Source organism: Leptonychotes weddellii, chromosome 5 (genome assembly GCF_054177405.1).
Source record: "Leptonychotes weddellii isolate Sample4059 chromosome 5, ASM5417740v2, whole genome shotgun sequence".
NCBI classification, from domain to species: Eukaryota; Metazoa; Chordata; class Mammalia; order Carnivora; family Phocidae; genus Leptonychotes; species Leptonychotes weddellii.
Window position 1 is genome coordinate 78,121,565 of NC_138373.1, and position 23,752 is coordinate 78,145,316.

The 23,752-nt window shown below is 40.4% G+C and overlaps 1 protein-coding gene and 1 long non-coding RNA gene across 3 annotated transcripts; one reads left to right on the forward strand and one right to left on the reverse strand.

The window, feature by feature from the left end:
- The first annotated feature begins 191 nt into the window (after positions 1 to 191).
- LOC145721739 (uncharacterized) lies at positions 192 to 14,677 on the forward strand. Its single transcript, XR_014145597.1, has 4 exons — positions 192 to 361; positions 2,244 to 2,604; positions 13,622 to 13,700; positions 14,570 to 14,677. It is a non-coding gene; the product is annotated as an uncharacterized LOC145721739 (long non-coding RNA).
- On the reverse strand, positions 1,182 to 23,739 carry ERP27 (endoplasmic reticulum protein 27). Of its 2 annotated transcripts, XM_081821277.1 has the most exons (7): positions 22,762 to 23,739; positions 22,306 to 22,406; positions 20,437 to 20,574; positions 7,841 to 7,957; positions 3,852 to 3,977; positions 2,303 to 2,500; positions 1,182 to 1,887 (listed from the first exon to the last, which is right to left on the reverse strand). In XM_081821277.1, the coding sequence occupies exons 1-7, from the start codon at positions 22,853 to 22,855 to the stop codon at positions 1,840 to 1,842; spliced, it is 822 nt and encodes a 273-aa protein (XP_081677403.1). In that variant the 5' UTR covers positions 22,856 to 23,739; the 3' UTR covers positions 1,182 to 1,839. The 2 variants fall into 2 exon arrangements, with proteins under 2 accessions (XP_081677403.1, XP_081677402.1); XM_081821276.1 differs by having other exon boundaries at positions 1,182 to 2,500.
- Positions 23,740 to 23,752: the final 13 nt, after the last annotated feature.

Consider the following 23,752-nt stretch of genomic DNA (forward strand, 5'->3'; position numbering starts at 1 on the left):
GGAGCTATGGGGGGAAATACTTCAAGTAAAATATTTGACAAATTAACCCAACGTGGAACAAAATACAGCTCATGAGGATTTGTCTTTTAACATTTGCCAGATTCCTGCAGTGGTTTGGAATCCTTGATTTTAAGCAAAAAAAAAAAAAAAAAAAAGAGGGAAAGTTGAGTAAGAGGGAAGAGAGAAAAATAAGAAAGCTAATCAAATGACTTGGAAATAAAACAAATTGGCTGTAGAGTTGGACTGTCGGTATGGAGAAAAGAAGACCGGATTAAGAGGTCAAGAACAACCAGCAGACATTGGAGGTGCCACTTGGAGATGGTGGGGATTGGCAACTGTTATGAATTTCCATGGACTGCAGGTAAGAAGAAACGAGTTCTGTGGCCAAAGGACCTCAGCGGGGTATCAGGAAGAATTTCCTGACTGTAAATGTCAAGAGCTCGGCTTTACAGGATCAAAGGGAGGCTTCTGGGATGTGCCTATCCTAGGTCTATTTTGTAGCCTCAGGCGAGAGGCTGGGTGGTTTCCTGCAGCCCCGAGGATGGGCTGGATGGCCTCCCCACAATCCATCGGTCTCATGTTGCTGAGAGGTGTGCCCTACACACTGCTGCTTTCATAGCGTCCTTGCTGGCCGCCGACTCCCAGCTCAGAGGCTGTGGAGTTTTCCCTGCAGAAAGAAACAACTAAGTCTTTCACTCCCTGTTCCTCGCTTGGGCCAGTCCTTAGGTGTATGCTGTGGTTTTTTAGCTCTTCAGCACTTAGGCCCTTCGGAGCCAAGGGTCTCCTGGGAACAATGTAGCATCTGTGTGTTGACAGTAACAGCCTGCAGACCAGAGACTCTCCGCCAGACTCTCCCTCTGCTTCACATAGGCGGCATTGCACACCCCACCTGCAACAATCCACCCTTAGTCAGCCCCAGCCGGCCAGCACCAAGTGGCCCCCTCCCTACCTACTCCCCGACCTTTTACCTAATTCGATTCCTAGCTCTTTCGCCACATTTACACCGATCCTCATGCAGGATGGTCTCTACCCACCTCCCATCCCACCCACAGAGTTAACAATAACACATTAGTGGTTCGTGGCCGGACGCTAAACAGTGGGCACCGAAGGGGGAGGTACCTACTGCCTAACTGGGCAGCTGGGTATTTACAAAAGGATCGGCCTGCAAAGAGATGCCAGTCTTTTCCTATAACGTTATTGCTTTTTATTTACTGTGCGCTTCTTGATTTACACGGGAGTTAGGAACACTAAACCCAGCATAGGATTTTTACATGGTTTGTTTCTGCTGAGTTTAGAGACTTGGAAGCATCATTTGACTCTGGCAAAAAGACAATTCCAGAAAGGTGTTTAAGACCTTCCTTTTGTTCCTGGCCCTGAGTTAGAGAGGGACATGTGCTTATGAAGAAAGTAGAGTTTCAACCCCTTGGTAACCATAAAAGAACAGAAAATATGGTGCACGTGTAAGTCCTGTGCCGTGTACACATTCACTAGAAAATGACAAATCAGAACAACCTCCCTCCAGGAATGTCTCCACTTCCAAGAGATATCACAGGAGTTCTCTTAAAGGCGCCATTCAGTGACATGTGTTGTGGGTGTATGGGACTACACGGTATGAACGTGTAGAAGAAGATTGGATGGGTAGTGAGAGAGTGTAGACAATTTAAAAGAAAGGATAAGGAGAGTAAATGAGATTTCAAGGAACAAAACGGAGAGGTGTGTGTGTGTGTGTGCGTGTGTGTAAGTCCTGGCGATCCTGTTATTTGGTGTCTCTGAGGTTTGAGTTGCCCTTTTTTTATTTCATGTAAATACTTAGTAGTATGCAGAAGTATCAGGGAGAGATCAGAGTTCCACCTTTGGAGTCTTTTCTTCTGATTCATGATTTTCTCTCTGAAAAACATCATGACACTGTTATTTAGATTTGAAGCCCACGCTTGGTTTTGAGCTCTGAGATTAGCAAGCTGAACTATTTAATGCCTCCTGGAAGTCCTAAATCCATCCTTAATTTTTATCTCATGAACTCTTATATATAGGAATTTGGGTTTTTTCCCATTAATAATGTCAACAGAACGGTAAAGCCCCAAATTCAGCTCCTTTGAATATGCAAGATGTTTCCAAAGATGCACGTGTAGTTCTATTCTCACGACTCTACCCTAGCAAGCATCCCGATCCTCTCCATCTTTTATCCTCATGTACTTTTGCTCTTAATCAAATCCAGTGGAGCTCAAAGAATTTTTATTCAACAGGAAATAAGAGGACACAGAGAGGAAAATTCAACTTGCTGTACCTGGAATCTCCCACTTACCAGCCGTTTTCCTTTGAGGAATCCGTCACAAAAGTTTTGCACATGCTCCACAGAAACTTCTGCGATGGCCAGTGTATCCCACGCCTCATCTAGAGTCCGGTAAATTGCCAAAGCCGGCAGTTGAGACTCCTTTAGTTTGAAAAATGAGATCACCTTCCCATTGGCCTTCACACCACTGTCCACCAGAATAAAAAGAATCTGCAGTTGGAGAGGTTTGAGAGAGAAAAAAAAAAATCTATCTGAAGTCCACAGGAGGAAGAGACACCTCATGATTGTTGCAGTTTACACTGATTGAACTTGCAGTCTGTACCCTATAATTTAATGAATTTCTTCTTATTTTTCTCTGCTTTGGTATTTTATCCCTTTGATCAGGTTTATTTAATTTTAAGAACACAGAATTGGAAGCAGCTTTAGTGATTAGCGAAATACTTAAGTGTAGCCTAATGGTTAAAAGCAGATAATACATTTTAAATTTTGTTTCTGGTACTCTCTAGTTGTGTGCCTTTGGCACATTACTTAGCCTCTCTGAGACTCAGTATTCTCACTGGCAAAATAGGCTTTTGTTGGGGGAGATTAAATGAGACGACCCATTTAATATGTCCAGTATGGTTTTTAGCATATGGTAGGTGCTTGATAAATGTCATCTATTTGATATTATTAAATCAAACCTTCTACCCAAAGTAGAAACCTTTAGAATATTCTTGTTAGAGGATCATTTACATTCAGAAACACTGAAAACTTCCAGTGTTAGGGAAACAGCCACCAGAAAGCCGGCTTATGTTACCACCAGACAGTTGTCAACATTGGAAAGGTATAGTTTAGGGACGCCTGGGTGGCTGGCTCAGTCGGTTAAGCGTCTGCCGTTTGCTCAGGTCATGATCCCAGAGTCCTGGGATCGAGTCCTGCATCGGGCTCCCTGCTCAGTGGGGAGCCTGCTTCTCCGTCTTCCTGTCATTCCCCCTGCTTGTGCTTGTTCTCTCTCTCTCTCACAAATAAATAAATAAAATCTTTAAAAAAAAAAACGAAAAGAGAAAAGGTCTAGCTTAATGCGGTAGCCTTGAAGTGGTTGAAGATTTATTATTTCAGTGATACCAAACAGAGCTGCACAAGGTAGAGAAGGAACAGAAATATTTATTAGACATCTAGTAGGCACCAGGTACGTGATAGGTGCTTTATATGAGCAATAAGTCCTGAGTCTAAAACTTTAAGAGGTTATGGCAAAGAATAAATACATTGTGACTAATAGGGGAGTTTTACTTTCAGCATCTTTGGGTCTCCATTTTTCTCTCCACTTCTCAATGCAGGAACAAAAAAATAGATTCCCCGCCAAGGGAAAATATGGTTATATAGGTCTTTAACACTATAAAATAGATCTTTAATTTTAAATCAGAGTAATGTGACTCATTATGTCCCAGTTCTCACTTTGTTATCTCTTAACCATACCCACTTTCCTTATTTATCTAATCTCTCTGGACCCATCTCCCCTTTTTTTAGTGCCCTCTGTCCTGGTACTGAGTAGTCAGAAGGGTATCTCCCATTACAGACTTACCTTTCCCTGGAAGAGCTTGGCTGCCTTCTGGTATCTGTGCAGGCTTCCTTCATACCCTGGGGAGGCCTTGTTCATCATCAGTAGAAGATGAATCTGGATCACACTATTAAATAGGCCAATCGCTTTCTGGCAGATTGAAGTGTATTACAGTAGAATGAAAGAGACAAGGAGAAAAAAAACACAAAAAACATTAGTGGCAACCCAGTAAATAAGTAGGCTGAAATATAAATGAGAGCTGTCCATCCATAACACAAATGGTAACTAGTATCCGTAACAACTGGGATATTGCAGAAATGATGGAGCGTGACTTCCAAGGTTAACTCATATATGACATGGTGGCTTCTACCTTGTTCTCTCTTCTCTCACTCACTCTAGGGAAAGCCAGTCCCAGTGTAGGACATCAAGCAGCCTTACGAAGAGATTCACACAGCACAATGCCGGCATTAACTTACCAGCTATGTGAAGTGGATCCTCTAGCTCCAGTCAAACCTGCCGATGACTGCCTCTCTGACCAAGGATGGCAAGAGCCTCCAGATCAGAAGCCCCTAGCCTAGCCACTCCCAAATTGTTAGCCCACAGAAACTGGGGGAGAGAATCAATTTTTACTGTTCTAAGCTGATACATTTGGGGGCAACCTGTTATATACCGATGGACAACGAATACACCATGTAACATATCCGTTACTTTTTTCAGTTCCTCTTCCTGTCCCAAGAGCAGTCAGATACACTTTTGAATGCTTATCATGTACGGGGCACTGTTTCTGGGTCTTTACATATAACTAATTGAAGCCTCAAAGTTTCAGTTTTATCAATGAGGAAATTGAGGCACAAACTCTCCCAAAGTCACGTAAGGGGCAGACTGGGAGTCACACCAGGCAGTCAGGCTCCAGGCTCCAGACTCTCAACCATCACGAGGTACTGCCTGATGCATAGCTCATCGCAAAGCCCCATCTAAACGGACTCTGCCGGAAGCTGTCTACCTCAAACCTCGGCAATAAGATAAGCTCTTCAGGAGACCAGAAGCATGGGCTCTTTATTTGCTGATGAGAGAGGGTGATTTCCCATCAAGTTGTCGGTGATGGAGGGGAGTGGGACAGCCGTGAGCCAGGGTGAGGAGAGGAGAGAGCATGAGACTTTGGTACTGGTTCAATTCATTTCCTTTTCCTGAAAGAGTGCTCCAGGTGTCTCTGTTTTAAACAAATCCCATTCCTTTTCACTCCTCCCTCCTAAATACAGAAAGCGCTGCTGTAAAACTAGCATGTGTGTAGGAAGAGAAGAGTACAGAGGATTAATGAACCATCAAGGCGGAGTCCCAGGATGGTGGGAAGGGCAGCAGCTAGGTAGACTTCTGGAAGCTACACACTTCTCTGGAGAGATTCTCCAGCTCTATCGGCCAACATTGGCAATGAGGGTTCAATGAGTTCTTTCCCAAGACTTTCTCCCTGGAGTTTAAAGCCAGCTCTTGGATTTTAAATTTGGGAGATTGGATGTTCAACAACCATCTCTTGTTTTACTAAATCCTGCTACTTAAATGTAAAGCATGCATCCATCTTCCCATAGCAGAGATGGAGAATGATTTTTGGGAAGTCAAGAAATCAAAGCTAAGGAGTCAAAAGGTACAGCTGTCTTAGCAGAAGGGATTGGACATATCAGAAGTGATTAATTTAATCTTAATAGACACCGCCTGATTTTTCACCTTGAAGCCAAATATTAAGTGTGTGTGTTAAAACTATACAGCCGGGGGCGGGTGGTGTTTGGGTGGTGCAGTCAGTTGAGTTTTTGGCTTTTCGTTTTAACTCAGGTCATGATCTCAGGGCTGTGAGATCAAGCCCTGCATCGGGCTCCGTGCTCAGCGCAGAGTCTGCTTAAGACTCTCTCTCCCTCTTTCTTTGCTTCTGCTTCCCTGTAAAATAAATAAATAAATCTTTAAAAAAATAGTATACAGCTGACCTAATACGTGGTTGTGGGTTTCTGCCTCCTCGTTGTCACTGTGCAAACTTCTGCGTCAACAGCAGGTGAGAAATATCTACAATAGTGGGTGGGGGCCGGTCTCCAAATGCGAAAAATATCACTTTGGGGAAATGAAAAAGGTTGCAATAAAAGTTGGACTTGCTTCTCTAAAGAAATTCTTACCTAATTTCTTCTTGATGTGATTTGCCTTCACTACTAATGTGGAACTTAAAAACAGTGTCAGTATTTTGTAAGAAAAGAGACTAAGAACTCAGGAAGACCAGTCCTCGCCCCTACCTTCGTTTGCCTGCAGAACTCCAGGATCCCGGGGCCATTAACCCAGGGACCCTCAGATCATTGTTTCTGCTCCCACATGCACTCCTGACCTCTACAGACGTAATCATGAGAAGGATGACAGTCTAGGAGAAAAAATGCCTGTTTGAGTATTGCTGCCAACACCCCTGGGGTGCATGTGTTTGGAATCTTAGCAAAAGTTGAAATGGAGTCACCACTCCATGAAGACAAACGCGGTGTGAAAGGTGGACAGGAATTTAGTCAACAGGAAAAGAGGTGTTTCCTATTGAAGGCTGTGTGGGGCTATGGAAAAGCCACAGGATTCAGTCAGACAGACAAGTCATAAAAACAAAACAAAACGGGGCAAGTGCAAAGGGCTGTGCCTGGAGCTCAAATTGCTAGTCCTATGGCTTTGAGGAAGTTAGTCCACTTTTCTGAATTCTCTTTTCTTCTCCTGCAAAATGGAAATAGACAATATGAACTAATGTATCAGCAGTTAAACTTCCTGCCTTCCACTATGTCTTTCCTGCTTACTATGGGATCCCGAATAAGTCACTTGGATCTTAAATGTACTCCTCTATAAAATGGGCATGATAATTTTCTCTCTCCTACCTCAAAATATCAACGTGAAGATTAAAAGAGAAAATGGGTGTGAAATGGCTTTGTGAATTCTAAAAATTGAGATGTGCATCTCGAGTCGTATTATTAGAGAATGTACAGCATTTCTGAACTGAGGAAGTCCCTGGAAATTAATACTCTATCACTTTATGATCTACATCAGGGAAAATAAAAGACAGGGCATAGAAGGTACTTGTAGAAGCTGTAGAGTGTTAGAAGGACAGAAGATTATCAGAATAGTTGGATCATCACCTTCACCCGAAGACAAACCTAGAAAGAAAGCTGACCACCGTGAGAGTCTAGGCATGAGGAGGGGGTGCCGGACCAGGAATTGTTAGTTACTGGTCCACAAGGAGGTAGGGAGAGGTTTTAAAAGCTTGTATAGAAATTTTACATTGCTGTAACATCCAAATATGTGATCAGTGGGCCTTATTTTTTAATATTCCATTTGTCTATTATTTACTTTCATTGTATTTTGCAAAAGTATTGGTCATGAATGCTTTTGGAAAAAAAATGGACCTTCAGCAGAGATTGTGATTTTGTTTGAAAAGTGTGGTCTAGAGGGTTGCTCAGATGAGTTGCCTTTAGTGAACCCTCTCAGGCAGCAAAACTCAGAAGTTTTTGACTCAGTCATCTTGACTTTGCATTCAGGCTCTCTTTCTTACTAGTCGTCTGATGGGTATTTAAGTTTTATCTTCTTTCTTTCTTTCTCTTTCTTTCTTTCTTTCTTAAAAAAGATTTATTTATTTATTTATTTATTTGAGAGAGAGAGGGAGAGAGAATCCCAAGCAGACTCCATGCTGAGTGCAGAGCTGGATGTGGGGCACAATCCCATAACCCATGAGATCACAACCAAGAGCAGGATACTCAACGGACTGAGCCATCCAGGCGCCCCCTGATGGGTATTTAAGTTTTATAACTCGGTTTCTTTCTTTGTTGATTAGGGACAAGTCTATCAAATGTAAAGTGTTGTAGTAAGGATAGCAACATAAACAACAATAATGACAGCTACTGTTATTACTGGTCAAAGGATTAGAACTTCTAGAGGAAGAAATCTCTGCTATGGAGACAAGTACCCTCTCTGACACAGGAACTTCAAAGGGTCTGGAGACAAGGGCTATTGTTTACCACAGGGTTGTACTCTGTCACCAAGTGGAGACTGTTGATCTCAATGAAACGGCTTAATTTGGTGGCATCAATGCTTTCAGTGTCTTTGCTCTCTAAATCCAGTTTTTCGTTATCCACCTGGGTAACACAAAAAGGATAGAGTTGTCACTGTTCTGTTTTTATTCATTCATTGGTAAATGTTTCTGGACTATCTACCACATGTCAGGCACTGACTAAAGCTCAAAAGACATCAAGGTAAATAGGAAATACTCTCTGCTTTCAAAGAACACTGTCCTGTGGGATACAAAAAAGGGAACAGAAATGTTATCACAGGGGAATCATAGGCCCATATGTCACCTAAAGGAAGAACAGAAATCTTCCAGGAAGAAGCGACACTTAAAAAGTAGCTAAAACTAGATCAGGTGAATGAGGGTGGGGAGGGAGTTGTAAATTAAAAAAACAGTATCTGCAAAAGGCAAAAAGATGTGAGATGCCATGTTCTGGAAGCTGCAGTTAGTTTGCTATGACAGTAGAGGTTAAGTGTGAGTAGGAGAGAGACAAGGTTAGTGGCGTAGGCTGGGGCAAACTTCCAAAGGGCCTTGAAGCCGAGGTCAATAGACTCAAGTCTAACCTGAAGGCAAGAGGATCCATTTGCATAATCAGATTTATGTATGTATGTATGTACCCTTTTAACGGGAAATAATACGCACATGAGAAAAGCACGAAATGGAAAATGTAAAACTCAGTTTTTAAAAATTATTACAGGGCAAACAACCGTGGAACCACTGTTTGGGTAAAGGCAGAATATTGCCAGAGCCCCGGAGGCCCTCTGTCTTCCCTTCTAAGCCATAATCTGCTTTTTTTTTTTTTGGCCAAAGGTGACCATTTCCTGACTTTTATGGTGAACATTTTCAATCCTTCCTTTATAGCTTTGCCACTTACGGGTGCATCTTTTGATCCTGTGGTTCAGTTTTCTTTCTTAAAACTTGATATAAGTGGAAACCAACAGTGTATTTTTGGTATGTGTATCTCATTTTGTTTAGGAGTCATCTGTGTTCCTGCATGCAGCTGAGGTTTTTCATTTTCTTTGCTGTATAATGTTCCATTGTATAAACATGCAACATGTATTTATTCACTTACTACTGATGGATATTTAGGCTGTTTCCAGTTTCTGATTATTAAAATAATACTTCAGTGAACACTCTTGTTCATGGTAACTATCTGTTGACCATATACCTTGGATTGGGATTTTTGATTAGAGAGCATTCGTGTTTTCAACTAACAAAAAATGCCAAGCTATTTTCTCAAGTAGATAATAATTTATGCTTGCACCCATATTGTTTGAAAGCCCCGTTGCTCCACATCCTTGCTAACACTTGCTATTAATCAGCCTTTCTAATTGTATTCATTTTGGTGAACAGGGGTGGTGTCTTACTGTGTGTGTTTTTAAAAGATTTTATTTATTTATTTATTTGAGAGAGAGAGAGCGAGCGAGAGAAAGCGTGAGTAGGGGGAAGGGGCAGAGGCAGAGGGAGAAGCAGACTCCTGGCTGAGCGGGCAGCCCAACTCAACGCTCAATCCCAGGACCCTTGAGATCATGACCGGAGCCAAAGGTAGACACTTTACTGACTGAGCCACCCAGGCGCCCCTTGTTGTGGTTTACATTGCATTTCCCTGAGTAACCACTTGTATGTCCTCTTCATTTGCCTATTTTTCTATTGAGTGTCTATCTTTTTCTTGCTGGTTTGAAGATATTTTTTATATATTCTATATATGGGTCCTTTGTTGCTTCTATATTGCATTATCTTCCCTCACTGGGACCTTCCCTTTTATTGGTTATTGCTCATAAACAGGTGATTTCAATGCAGTTGAGGTTATCAATCATTTCCCTTATAGCTGGTGTGTGTTTTTGTTTTGTTTTATTTAAAAATCTTTGACTACCCAAGGTCGTGAAGATATTCTCTTATATTATCTCCTAGAAACATTACCATTTTATTTTCCACAATAGATTGGAAATCTACCTGGAACCCATTTTTCTCACTTTAAAATGGATGCTTAGATCTTGATTTTTATCCTTTTCTAAAATATACATTAAAATCTACACATTTCCCCCTTACAGGGCTATAAATGCATCCATAAATTTTATGTGTAGATTTTTTATCATTCAGTCCAAAATGTTTTCCAATTTCTGTTCTTATTTCTTCTCTAACCTATTGGCTATTTAGAAGTGTGTTTCTTAATTTAATCTTGTTATTAATTTCTAGCTTAATTTCTACATTTTATTTATGTCATTTGTCAACTTCTAGATATGTTATATGTGTCCTGAAAATTATGTATATTCTGCAGTTTTCAAATACAGTATTCTGTATATACTAACAGCTCACTTGGTTAATTTCATAGTTCGAATTTTCTATATTCTTATTGGTTTATTTAACCAGTTTATTCTATCAAGAGAGTAGTACTAAAATCTCCCACCGTGATTGTGAATTTAACCATTTTTTTCTTACAATTCTGTCAGTTTCTGCTTACATGTTCTCAGGCCATTTATTAGATGAATGCAAATTTAGAATTGTTACATCTTCTGGCCAAATTGAAATATGTATCATTATAAAGCATCATTCTTTATCTCTTGTTGCCTAAAAGACTACTTTGTCTGACATCAATATGCTTATATCAGCTTTCTTTTGGAAGTATTTGCATGGTATAGCTCTATCCTTTTATTTCTTTTTCTTTAGGTAGGAATTCCTTTTTTTTAAAAAAAATTTTATTTAAATTTTAGTTAGTTAATATACAGTGCAGTATTGGTTTCAGGAGTAGAATTCAGTGATTCATCAGTTACATACAATATCCGGGGCTCATCACAAGTCCCTCCTTAATACCCATCACCCATTTAGCCCATCTCCCTCCTCCCTCCATCAACCCTCAGTTTGTTCTCTATCATTAAAAGGCTCTTATGGTTTGTTTTCCTCTCTCTCTTTTTTTTCCCTTCCCCCCTTCCCATATGTTCATCTGTTTTATTTCTTAAATTCCACATATGAGTGTAATCATATGGTTTGTCTTTCTCTGACTGACTTACTTCGCTTAGCATAATACACTCTAGCTCCATCCATGTCATTGCAAACGGCAAGATCTCATTCTTTTTGTTTTAACATTTTACTTATTGATTTGTCAGAGGGAGAGAGAGGGAGAGAGAGAGAGAGAACATACAAGCAGGGGGAGCGGCAGGCAGAGGGAGAAGCAGGCTTCCTGCTGAGCAAGGAGCTCGATTTGGGACTCAATCCCAGGACCCTGGGATCATGACCTGTGCTGAAGGCAGACGCTTAACTGACTGAGCCACCCAGGCATCCTAAGATTTCATTCTTTTTGATAGCTGAGTAATATTCCATCGTATATATACACCACTTCTTCTTTATCCAGTCATCAGTCCATGGACATTGGGGCTCTCTCCATAGTTTGGCTATTGTTGACAATGCTGCTATAAACATCAGGGTGCATGTGCCCCTTCAAGTCTGTAGTTTTGCATCTTTTGGGTAAATACCTATTAGCGTAATTGCTGGATCATGGGGTTTATCCCTTTATTTTTAACCTATCTTTATATTTTACATGTGTCCCTGTGTTTTAAAATGATCAGGAAACAAACCGAGGGTTGCTGGAGTGGTGGGGGGTGGGAGGGATGGGATGACTGGGTGATAGACATTGGGGAGGGTATGTGCTATGGTGAGCGCTGTGAATTGTGTAAGACTGCTGAATCACAGACCTGTACCCCTGAAACAAATAATACATTATAGTTAAAAAAAAAAAGAAGAAGACAGTAGGAAGGGAAAAATGAAGGGGGGGAATCGGAGGGGGAGATGAACCATGAGAGACTCTGGACTCTGAGAAACAAACTGAGGGTTCTAGAGGGGAGGTGGGTGGAGGGATGGGTTAGCCTGGTGATGGGTATTAAAGAGGGCACTGGGTGTTATACACAATGAATCATGGAACACTCCCTCAAAAACTAATGATGTAATGTATGGTGAATAACATAACCATAATAAAATAAAATTTAAAAAAATGATATGTCTTTTGTAAAAAGCACAGAGTTGTATTTTTTAATCCAGTCTGCTCTCTTTGTCTTTTTTTTTTCTCTCTTTGTCTTTTGATTGCATTATTTTATATAATGTAACCACGAATACATTTAATCCCATATGCATTTCCTATTGGTTCTGCCTGTTCCAAATATCCACTTTCTTTCATTTCTGGACTACTTTGAATTGATTGAGCACTTTATATTATTCCTTCTTCCCCTTGATTGGCTTAGAAGTTACATGTGCTATAGTCATTCTCTTGAGGAGTACCAGCATGCATTATACAACATGCATTCTTTAGTCATCCGAATCTAATTTTAACTGTCAATTTTGTCTCTTCTTGGACTATGCAGACATTAGAACATTCTAGTAGTTTTCCTCCTTCCGACTCCATTCCCTTACCCCACAGTGAAGACTTACAAAGGTGATTATTATTGTGTATTTTAATTCTAAATCTCACAAAGTGTTATTATTATTGTCATATAGTCAATATACATTTACACTTCTGCACATTCTCATATTTTATTTTCTTTTTGTTTCTTCCTGCACTTTTGAGCTTCCATCTGGGATGTTTTGCTTTCTGCCTAGAGAACAACTTTTAGTGTGAGTAAGATCTGTTGGGTGCCATGCTTAAAATATCATCATTTCTGCTTTATTTTTGAAGGCTATTTTTGTTGGAGGTAGAATTCTAAGTTGACAGTTATTTTCTTTCAGTTTTTGCAAGATATAATTCTTCATATGTGGTATTCTTTCTACTGAGAAGTCATCTGTGAAACTTAGTATTACCCCTTTGAGATTACTTTGAGGGTAATCTCTTTTCTCTGATTTAAAATTTTCCTCTTTTTCTCTGAGTTTCAGCTATATTATACTATGGCATGGCTAAGGGTAGATTATATATATGATACATATATATATAATTATGTATGTGTAGAGGTATATGTGTGTCTGCATGTATGCATAGACATTATATATATAATATATAATTTATATATTCATATATGACCATCTTAATCCAATTTCAGTGATTAAGATGATTTAAATGTGTTGCAGCCCTTGGGAGGGCTGATCTACTTATGTTACATCCTTGTTCTTAGGGTACTGCTTTTTAGGGTCCAAAGTGGGGCAAAGGGTGTTTTACTAAATCTACCTCCTACTTCCGTTTCTGGGCCCTGAATTTCAACATTTACTTTTCTGGCTCCTTGAGGGTCTTAAAAAAGCTAGTAAACTTCTTAGCCTCTTGACTGCTTCAAGAACTGGCAGGAAAAGCTTCCCAGACAAAGAACAGTCCCAATGCAGCATTTTCTTTCTGGATTTTCATCTTTTCTAGATCTTAGTCTAGACATTTCTCCTTCTTCTTCTTGTTCTCCAAAGCCTCCCTGCCCCCTTTTCTGCTTGCCTGGCTTTTAAAATAAGTTGGTTTTGGTGGAAGGGTTATCTAGTTACCTAGTCCATTATACCACATTTGCATTTTAGAACTACCTTTCCACCATACTCAGATATATTAGAGCATAAGACTTCATACTGTCCATCATTGTTCCAGAGTTTTCCGTTCCTCTCCCCCAATCTACTCATGCCCATAAAGGTACCAGATCATGCTTCTATCACCCATAGCAACTATGCCTACAGACAAATGTTAGCTCCTGAAGAGTTCTGTTTCCTAAAATAGTTTGAGATCCTTGGGCCACCAACCTGTGGACATCTCAACCTCTTCCCTTATATCTGCTATCTCATATAGGTCCTACCCATTGCGCTGGATCAGAACCATCATTTTGGCGCCGAGATACTTTCTCCCAGTCTACCCAGCAAAGTCAGAGGTAAGTCTCATTTTAGTTTATGCAGGAGGCAATTCAGGCAAAGATAAATTGAAGTCACTAAACTACAGGAATCTGAGATTGTTCATTATTGTCATTCCCATGATGAGTCCCGTTGCCTATTTTTCTCCTCTTTTGTTCAAGGTGGTCTCCCATCGGGTTAGTTAAAAGCAATATGCACCTTTAAGAAGCCCAATGCACTCTATGGTTAATAATATTAATTCTGGATATACCCAGTCATTCTCTTATAATACCTTTGCGAATGAATTATTTGAGTGCCTGCTGTGTGTTAGGCACTGAGGTACAGCGGGGCTTGACATTCACTCAGAGAGCAATTCAATCACTTTATGACTGTTCTTCACAACTCAAATTTATAAAACAAATAAATGCTGAGGTGCAAAAAAATGTATTTCAAAATAAGAATTTTGAAAAAAAATCGTCAAAACCATAGGATATTTTAAAAAATGTGAACTCCCTTCTTATACTTAATTGTTTTAATATTCACAAAGTTCTGAGCAGAAGGCTTGGGGCAGAAATAGCAAAGCAAGAGAAAAAGTCTTCCTGGGGGGAGTCCTGGCCCGGCCCCTCCTATCCTCCTGCAGGGGTCAGTAAGAGTCCCCAGAGAAAGAGAAGGAGCACACAGTCTTTTTGCGGCTGCTTTGCCAGATGGCATGTCTCCTTCACACTTAAGGCTTTGCTAATTGCAAACATCAAAATCATCATTATTATAATCACAACCGGGGCCCTTTTAATATTTCATGTGTCTAAATACTTCACGATTATTTGGCTAGGAACCGGCAGGCCTGGTGGCATGCCTCAGCTAACAGAGCTGTGCTGTGGCCGGGAACCCCTCCCTCCCTGCTCTTTTCCAGGCAGTCCCTCACCACTTCCCAGAACAGGGAGAACAGGAAGCGCCCGTTCCTCCAGGTGTTTCTGGACTTCAGGAATGCACTATATTGGAGGCAGAGGATGTTAAGGGGTGATAACATTCTCTAAGTAGCAAAGAGTTTTAATAAAAACCGCTCTCCTGAAGTCTCTCCAGTTTGTAGTGCTTCTTCTTCTTTTTTTTTTTTTTGGAGAAAATCACTTTATTCTAATTAATTCACAAATGAGAACTTCTTTTAACGCAACATGGCAGATTAGTTCCGTGGGTCTTAAACGAATAAGCTCTGGAACATTCATGTGTTCAAACAACATTTGAACGGGAAATCTCCCTTCTTTCAGGAATTATTTGCATAATGCACTGGACAGAAAATCCGACCCTGAAACCAAGAGTTGGGGAAGAATTGTTTTTATATATTTTCCAGTTTTTGGAAAGAATTTTACTTGAGATATCATATTCTTTTTCTCCCCAAGAAAAGAGGCACCAGAAGGAAAAGAGAAACAGTAAACCAGAAGGGTTGCCACCTTAAAATATAATTTTGAGCCTTCCCAAGGGTATTTGAAGTGGATTTTTTTATGTTTTAGACACTGTGCCATACCAACAGATTAGTTTTTTTCCTGTTCATTAGTAATTCAGCAATATTTTTTTGAATTCTTATGTGTTTCTCTAATTAAGAACCAAGTTTTTTATAAAGTGTATTAAAGTTGTCTTAGTTTACACCACAGTTATAGTATTAAATGTCTTGAATAGCACTGAGAAATCATCTGTGAAACAAAAACCCTCATGTTCCTGCGTTTGTTTTTGTAAACTGCTTAGCTCGCCATATATTTGGTAAATATATACTTTAGAAAAAAATACTTAATAATTGGACAGATCTCACTTCTTGCATTTATTAGCTTATTTTTATGCACTAGTTCCTTTTGATTCTCTTCGTTTGGCAAGGTGCATTTCTTATAATAAGAATCCAGCACATAACTGTCCAAAGAATGAAAGAATGCCTTCACTGTGTTTCCATTACTATCCCACTGGGTCAAAATTAGGTTAATTATATTTCTTAAAATAGAGGTGATTGAGGAAACCCAAAGCAAGATAAACATTCAAATAATATCTGAAATTCCATTTTAGAACAGGTTCATGGTTTATTCAACCCAGGATTACATCTCCATTAGGGCAACAGCGGGAGTGTTGTCAGAGAGGGTGGAGGGTCTGCCTGCAAGTCACACTCACAAAAGACAAGCTGTCACACACACCAAACAGGTTGTCATACACAGCTTATTATTGTTTCACTGACTTAAGTTCTTTCTGATCACATTTATAGAGTTGGCCTGCACTCTTTCTGGAGAGTGCTGTGTTCCATGAATATAGCACTTGCTGGCTTCGTATTGCTCTAACATTTCAAAGCATCTAGTAATGTCAACTCATTACAGTCTTACTATTTTTCCACTTACCATTATTCCAGCTTGTCTCTGAATATGTTCTTACAATTGAAAATTCTCTATGTCTGCATTCTGAGATTTCTTTGCCAAAATATGTAATGCCTAGATGAAATCTTGAGAAGTAATCCTAGGGGTTAAGTAGTTCCAGGGGGATAGAGAAATGATTTAGGAGAAGGTTTAATTTTAAGTGGGCTTGAGAATGAGGAGCCTGATAGAATCTAGGAGTGAAAACAAAGGTTTTCGCCAGGCTTAAGTACTTCAGAAAGTCTATACTTTCTATACTATACTATAGTATCATAGAAATGGCATGTTTTGGAGACAGCAATTCTGGGTATGAATCAGACGTCTGTTTATTCCATAGTTGTGAGACTATATAGAGTAGGGAGCTTTAGTGTCCTTATTGATAATGCAGGGATAATAATAATTATTTCATCAGATTCTCTTGAGAATTAGATGGTAGAACACTGAAAAACACCTAGCGTAACATCTATCATAACACAAAACAAACAGAATGAACTATACATTTAAGATGAAGATAGGTACCCAAAATTTCACAACAAGTTCACTTTTCCCAATTTAAAAAAGAATAGTCTTGGTTGATGTTCTTCTAAAAAAAAAAAAAAAGTCACCCCAAACTCCTAAATAATAATTCTATTAAAATATGGACTAAACTTTTGAAAGTAGAAACTGAGACAAATATTTTATCTCAAAGCTGGTGAGGCATAGATTGAACCTCTCCCAGACCTGCCCATGGAGCAGGGCAGGAACCGGTATGTTTGTTTTTGGTATGGTACATCAATAATCTCATCTGCAAGGTTCCCAGGAGTTCATTTAGAGTAGGTCTTGCCACTAGTGGTAAACAAAAAACAGTTGCTAAAGAAGCGTGAACAGCCCTGGCAAGTCATCAACAGGGCTTTATGAAGAATACACTGTAAGCCAGGCTAATGCACCCATTAGAGGTCAGAAAGCCTGTGGACACATTGGAAGGAACAGCTCTAGTTTTTCTTCCCCACATGTGTATCTTGGTAGACTTATTTATTTGTTTGTTTGTTTATTTAATTTATAAAATTTTTTTAGTACTAAGACTTTTAAATCAGGCCTTTGTGAGATTTATAAACACCGAACTGGGAGAAGAAGGACTTGTGGACGTGTATCTGATTAGCATTTTTTCTAGGGAAGGGTTACTCCCAGTGGTTCAGCAGTCACATGAAAGGCATTAGAATCACCTTCCATACCTGACTTACCAAAGCTTTTCACAGAAGAGCTCGGTTTAATCCTATTTCACGATGGTGACAATAACAACCTGCAGCTGCTGTCCAGGTGGGCAAAGGATTAGGGACTCAGATGTACTCTGGGACGTGAGTCAATTTCTCAAGCACTTCTGAGTGTCTTAGTGACCAGAGGCATATTGTGGAACTTTGGAATACAAACGTGCATAAGTCGTGGTTCCTGCCCTTGAATAGCTCATGGTCTAATGTCATATTAGGTGAGACAGACACAGAGATATATGACACGCACTATAAAGTGGTAAATGTAAATAGAGATATGGAAGTACAGAGGCGTAGGTAGGCCAGTTTGAAGATTCCATGGAGGCTTTGTGAAGGATACAGTGCCTCAACTGACTCACTGGGATAGGAGGAGGTCGCTGGGTGAGGCTAAGTGACAGGGGCCATTGAAGGTGGTGGCATTCTAGGCAGGGGCCTGTGTGAAGTCATGGAATTGCATTATCACACTGTGGAGCAAGAGAGTAAAGCCTACCGTGGGAATGTGCTAGAAAAGGGACTAGAGAAGCAGGTAGTGGCCAGGCCATAAAAGACTATATGTACCATTAAATATCTTGGTTTTTATCTTGTAAGAAAAGGAGAATATCGAGGTGTTTTTAAGAAGGGAATGTCATGGTCAACTTTCCATTTTAAATACATCATTGTGATAACAATCTAGAATTTGGATATGAAGTAGCAAAGGGAGACTAATTAAGAAGCTATTGAAATGGTTTATGCCAAAGATGCTAAGGGCCTAAATGAGGAATGAAGTCGAAAGAGTGAAGGGGAATATAGATTCAATCAGATTTGAGGTACAATTGGCAAAAATTAGACTAAATGAACAGAGCCATTCAATAAAAGTGTTTTAGAGGAAAGAGTATAATTTAGCAGGTGCAGATGATAAATTCAGCTTTGAACATGTGAGGACTGTAACGCTTAATGAAACTATCCCAAATAATTATATACAGCAAGCATTTGAATCATGAGAGAGGTCCAGGCTAGAGATAAAACATTTCAGATCCTCAGTAGACACATAATAGTCAAACAAAAAGAATTGTATTACCTAAGGAAAACACATTCATTCATTCATTGATTCACTCAACAAACACTTAATGGACACCTGCTCCATGACTGACACTTTTTTAGGCTCTGTGATTGAAGGAGTGAACAAAATAGTCTCTGCTTCTATGGAACGCAAATTCTATAACCCAGATTGGAAAGAGCATTGGGGTCAGGAAACAGTGTACATGGAGGCAGAGAACATCTCAAGGAGACTAAGAAAAGAAGAAGACCAGAAGTAGGCTCTTAGGAGTTAAGGAAAGAAAGAATCCTAAAGAGACCGTCAACAAAGTCATATATGGCAGACATGTTCACTTAAATAAGACCTAAAGTGTGTTCATTGGGTTTGGAAATGTGGAAACCAGGCTGACCTTCCGGAAAGCAGTTTTAATGGAGTGTGGGGCATAGATTAGATAATAGGGTATTTAAGAGCTTGAAGAAAATTGGAGGCACTGAATATAAAATACATTTAAAAGAGATTTGGGTGAGAAGTGAAATATATAGGATGGAGGCTAGAGGGGGAAGGACATTTAGTGCAGAAATCTTGAAAACTTATCTTTTGTCCCGATTTTGCATTTCCAATAGATTCTATACGTCTTTATCTTGATATGCCACAAACAATACAAACTTAACAACTAACTAAAGCATCAGAAATCCCTATTTTTGTATATGCCCTCACTATTCGTTCTTACCCTGGCTTTAAACTTTGCCTACTTTCCAGAAATTTTATGTTTAATCATTAGCAGGACCTGCCTTTTCTTCACTTTCTTTCTTTTTTTATAATTTTTTTTAAAAAAGATTTTATTTATTTATTTGAAAGAGAAAGAGTGTGTGCATGAGTGGGAGAAGGTGGGACGAGGAGGAAGAGGAAGAGAAGGGTGGAAGAGGGAGGAGGAAGGGGAAGAGAAGGAGGGAGGAGAAGGGAGGGACAGAGGGAGAGGGAGATGCTGACTTCCCACTGAGCAGGGAGCCTGATGCAGGACGTGATCCCAGGACCCCAAGATCATGACCTGAGCCTAAGGCAGGCGTTTAACCGACTGAGCCACCCAGGCGCCCCTTTTCTTCACTTTCTTTTATCCCCTCTCTACTGCAGACCCTTAGTACATGGTTGATTTTGTCAGCCTAACAAAAGTGCTCTCTACTCTTGTGTTTTTGCTTAACAATCCACCCTAGTCATCACTGCCAAAATCATCTTGCTAAAACACATTCCTGTTCATGTTACTCCCGGATCTAAAGGCTTTAAGGGCTTTGCAGTGCCAACCAAGTTAAATGCAAACCCACTAACCTGGTATTCAAATTTCTCCATAATGTGGTTTTAATCAAACTTCTCTTATAGTTATTTTCTCTAAACATGTACCCTGAGATCCAGTCAAATTGGCTTGATCACTGTTTCCTAAGTTTGTTATTATTCCCATCTTGGACATGAATTCTCCTCTACTTTGTCCAAATTTTATCTCTCCTTTAAATCCCAGTTCAGTTGTCTCTTTCATCATTTTTTTTTCCAGAATCCCTACATTGCATTTATCCTTTTAATGACTATCATACTTTATCCACAGTGATGCTCTTTGCATTGTAGAAACTTATAAACTATGTTTACATCCTCGACTATATTTTAAGACCTATGAGAGCAGAGAACATATTTAACATGTTTTTATTATCAGTGTCTTGCAGAAGGCACAGTGGTTGTTTAATACATGTTTGGTAAATATAAGTGAACTCCCAAGGATATAAAAATATAAAATTTTGGAGCTCAAAATGACCTTAGCGATGATACGGTCAAATTCTTCTATTTTACAGATGAAGGAATTGAAGCTAAAAAATGTCCAGGGACTTGCACAACTCACGTGGCTGGTCAGTGACAAAGCTGTGCTGCAATCCTACCTCTTGATGCTCAGTCCAGTTCTCTCTCCATCTCATGACAGCACCTGTTTGGGAAGCTTGAGCGGAGCCACCATCTTTGTCATCATTGTCCCTGACTCCTCTGTCCCTGGCACCATCATTAGTGTTAAAGGCATAGAGTCCTTTCCGGGCTCACAAGTTCATGAATCTATAACCTAAGGAAAAACTGGAAGAAGGCTCGAGAAGCCCACCCAGCTTACCAGGCGGAAGAGGGAAATGGTGTTCCCAGTGATATTGTAGTACGCCAGAACCTCAGAATTAGTGCTGATTCCAAATGACACATCTTGGAATTTTTGCACCATACTATGGAATAGGGACACTGCTGGTATTTCTAAATCCTGAAAACAAGAGGAAAAGAAAAAATCCACAGGGATTATGTTAGAGAGGAGAAACATAGAGAATAGGGAATAGAAATGTGCTCACTCATATTAAAAAAATCATAGACTTGATTTATTGTCAGGTGAAACAACATTTACGTCTAAGAATGCAGGCTAAATTTGCAGTGGGATTGTTGAATTTTCCAGGCGGGGTGGGCTAATAGGTAACTACAGAATTGTAGCTCAGCCTGAAACTGCTGTCTGGCCTTACCATAAAGCTTGTAGTTTATTAGCAGAGAGGGGCCTCCAAATCAGAGAGGCCTGCAGAGCTGGGCTGCACTGTCACTGATCCACCAGAAGAGGCAAATGTTTTGGGAACAATTTGTGGAGGAAAGAAGAAATGCAAAAATAAGAAATAGGTGCTGTCAAAGAGCCAAAAAGGAAAAAAAAAAAAAAAAAAGAATGAAGGAAATTAAAATGGAAGCTTAGAAGTTTTATGAACAAAGGTTTGTGCAGGATGTGGAAGAACGGTCTTCTTTTCCTGCATTAAACCTGAGGTATTGCCCGTGAAGCTATTGTTCCTGTGTTGTTCCAACTCTAGAACCCAGGCCTGCAGGAGGGGGCAGGGAAGCCACGTCTAAATTAAGATTCCAAGATTCCAGTTCTTCCATAACAAGCCGCCATCATTTTCCCTGCTGTCACAGGACCTTTGCCCAGAGCAGCTCCAGGCAATAAACAGGAGGGAGCATGGCCTTTTCTGACATCTTTCTGGGCCGGAGGGGGAGAAGTGCAAAAAGAAAAGAAACTGACTAGCCTTGCCTCTGGGGTCAAGCAGAGGGAGTGGGTATCTTGCTCCTTGGAAAGGGTGTGTGGAGTGCATTCGAGGCTAAGAACAATTGCTAATCTAGGCTTCCCCCTTTTTGATTCTCCTTAGCGTGGAATTACTCATGGATCAAATGATGGATGGCATCTGGTGGCTGCTTAAGTTATTGCAAATGCCTCCATTCCCACTTTCATTGCCTTCCTGAGGGTGGCTGTTGCGGTCTCCAGATCAGATTTCTCATCGCGGAGAAATGGGCTCCCCTGTCTTCCTTCCCCGCTTGCATCTCATTGCAGCCATTTCCAACTGTGTACACAGAATCGCCAGGGTGGTGGCGAGTAGTAACTAATTAACGGAAATGGATAAGAAGGTCTGCAATAAGAGCAGGGGCTTGATCTGTGAGAATAATCAGATGTTACCTTCAAAGAAAGAAAAAATGCTGGAGCAGTGCCCTTTCATGTATGATTACTTTCATTAGCCAGGCAGCCAATCTGGAAGATGGCAGCTAATGCCTTCAATGTTCAAAAGGTCATCCTTTTTCAACATTTCTGAACAAACGAAGAGCTAGAAGGATGAGGGACTACCTATTTGGTAAGGCTTTAGACAGAGATTAGCCATTGGCTACTGTTTCCTGGATGATAGAAGTTGAGTTTACTCTGGCCCCTGCCTCCGCAGTCCCGATATGGACTTAAGATTCAAAGCACTCCTAGATGAGGAGCCTCAGAACTCTTGAAGCAAGTGTGAGAAAGATATAATTCAGAGACTGAGAATGTCTTGAAATTGAGAGGTCTCGACTGAGAAGCTGAAAGCAGACTCTGTGCCCTTTGACTTCTAGTGCAGTATCATCTGGCCAGCAGGTGACTGTCATGGCTGCTCTGAGCTAAGATGTTCCTGGTTCTTTGGGGGAACAGAAACGGGGTACCTGGACAAACCTGGAAGAAACCTATGACAGCCACCTCAGCAGCAGCAATGAATTCCACGGTCGCTGGGACATCTGTGAGTGACACAGTTTTCTGGGAAGCAGCAGAACCATCTAGAGAGTGAGAGAGAGAGAAAGAAGGAGAAAATGTTGGGGTATCAAGTGGAGGGGAGGAGTTCTAAATGCTGAGGGCCTCTCTACTTTTTCTCTATATACTATGGCCGAAGAGATCACGGTCATCATCCCAAGGCCTTATTATTTTACTAACATATGGAGGGTGACTCCACCTTATGGTTTCACTCTGAAGGACGACGCTAGACTTCTCTTTTCTCCACTGGGCAACACAGGTCTTTATCCATTTTCCATTTCCTGAAAATGTTCTCTGTTTGGAGGAAAAGTACTTAGAGCATTCCCACGTTCCCTTCTCTTCCCCTAACAACAATGGTCACCCAAGTGCTTTTTCTTTTACCTGATGATTCCTGAACTTCTGCAGCAACTTCTGGGGATAGTCGCCATGCGAAAAGAAATAATAGAAACAGGAGTCTGGATTGGTCAGCTTCCATTGTTCTTTTCCTGCTCCTTCTCCAAGCCCTGGACTTTGTGTTTTAGGAGACCGAGTCAGGGCAGCCCGCTCCTGGTAAATGGCTGTGGTGTTGTTAGTGTTCTGGGAACTGTGCAGCTGGCTCTATGGGAACCTTCAACTTCTGAGATAAGAGACCAAGTTCCATGACAGGATCTCAGAACATAACCAACCAGAAGAAAGTCGAGGCTGTTCATTTGGATTAAAAAAAAAAAAAAAAAAAAAGGAAATATTCTTTGCAGGTATTGATCTAAGCACTAGGGATGCAAAAGGTAAGTATGATCTGATCCAGCCTTCCCCAGCTTGGATTGTTAGTGTGAGATGGACAAATAGGTCATTTAAATATAAAACGGGATGTGATAAAAAATTGAGACACTCATAGGGTACTATGAGAATGCAGACTTAAGGACATTTAGGACAGTGGTAGGGTTCAGTGAAGGTTTTCTTCCTGCAGCAGATGCCTAAGCAGAATCCTCTGTAAATAGGATGTCGTCAGGCAACAAAGGTGGAAAGAGAGTTTCATACAAAGAGTGAAACATGGAGATGCAAATGTAATGTGTGAGAGAATTATTAGTAATTGAAATTAGGCCAGATTGTAAGGGGCATTATACAATAAGTGTAGGATCTTATTCTCTAGGTGATGAGATTACATTGAAAAATCATAAGCAGGTAAGAGGCAGTGTCTGATTTGGCCCACAGGTGCCCTCAGAAATCCAAAACGGGATTCCCATAGGCAGTGAAATATAGAGGTCTCAAGCTCAGGAGAAAGTTCCATGTGGTACTACTATAAAGTAAAATAACTCAAGATTTCTAATACTCATATTCTGAATATCCGTTGCTCATTGCCCTGGAACAGGGAGACCAAACTCTTCCTGGTGAT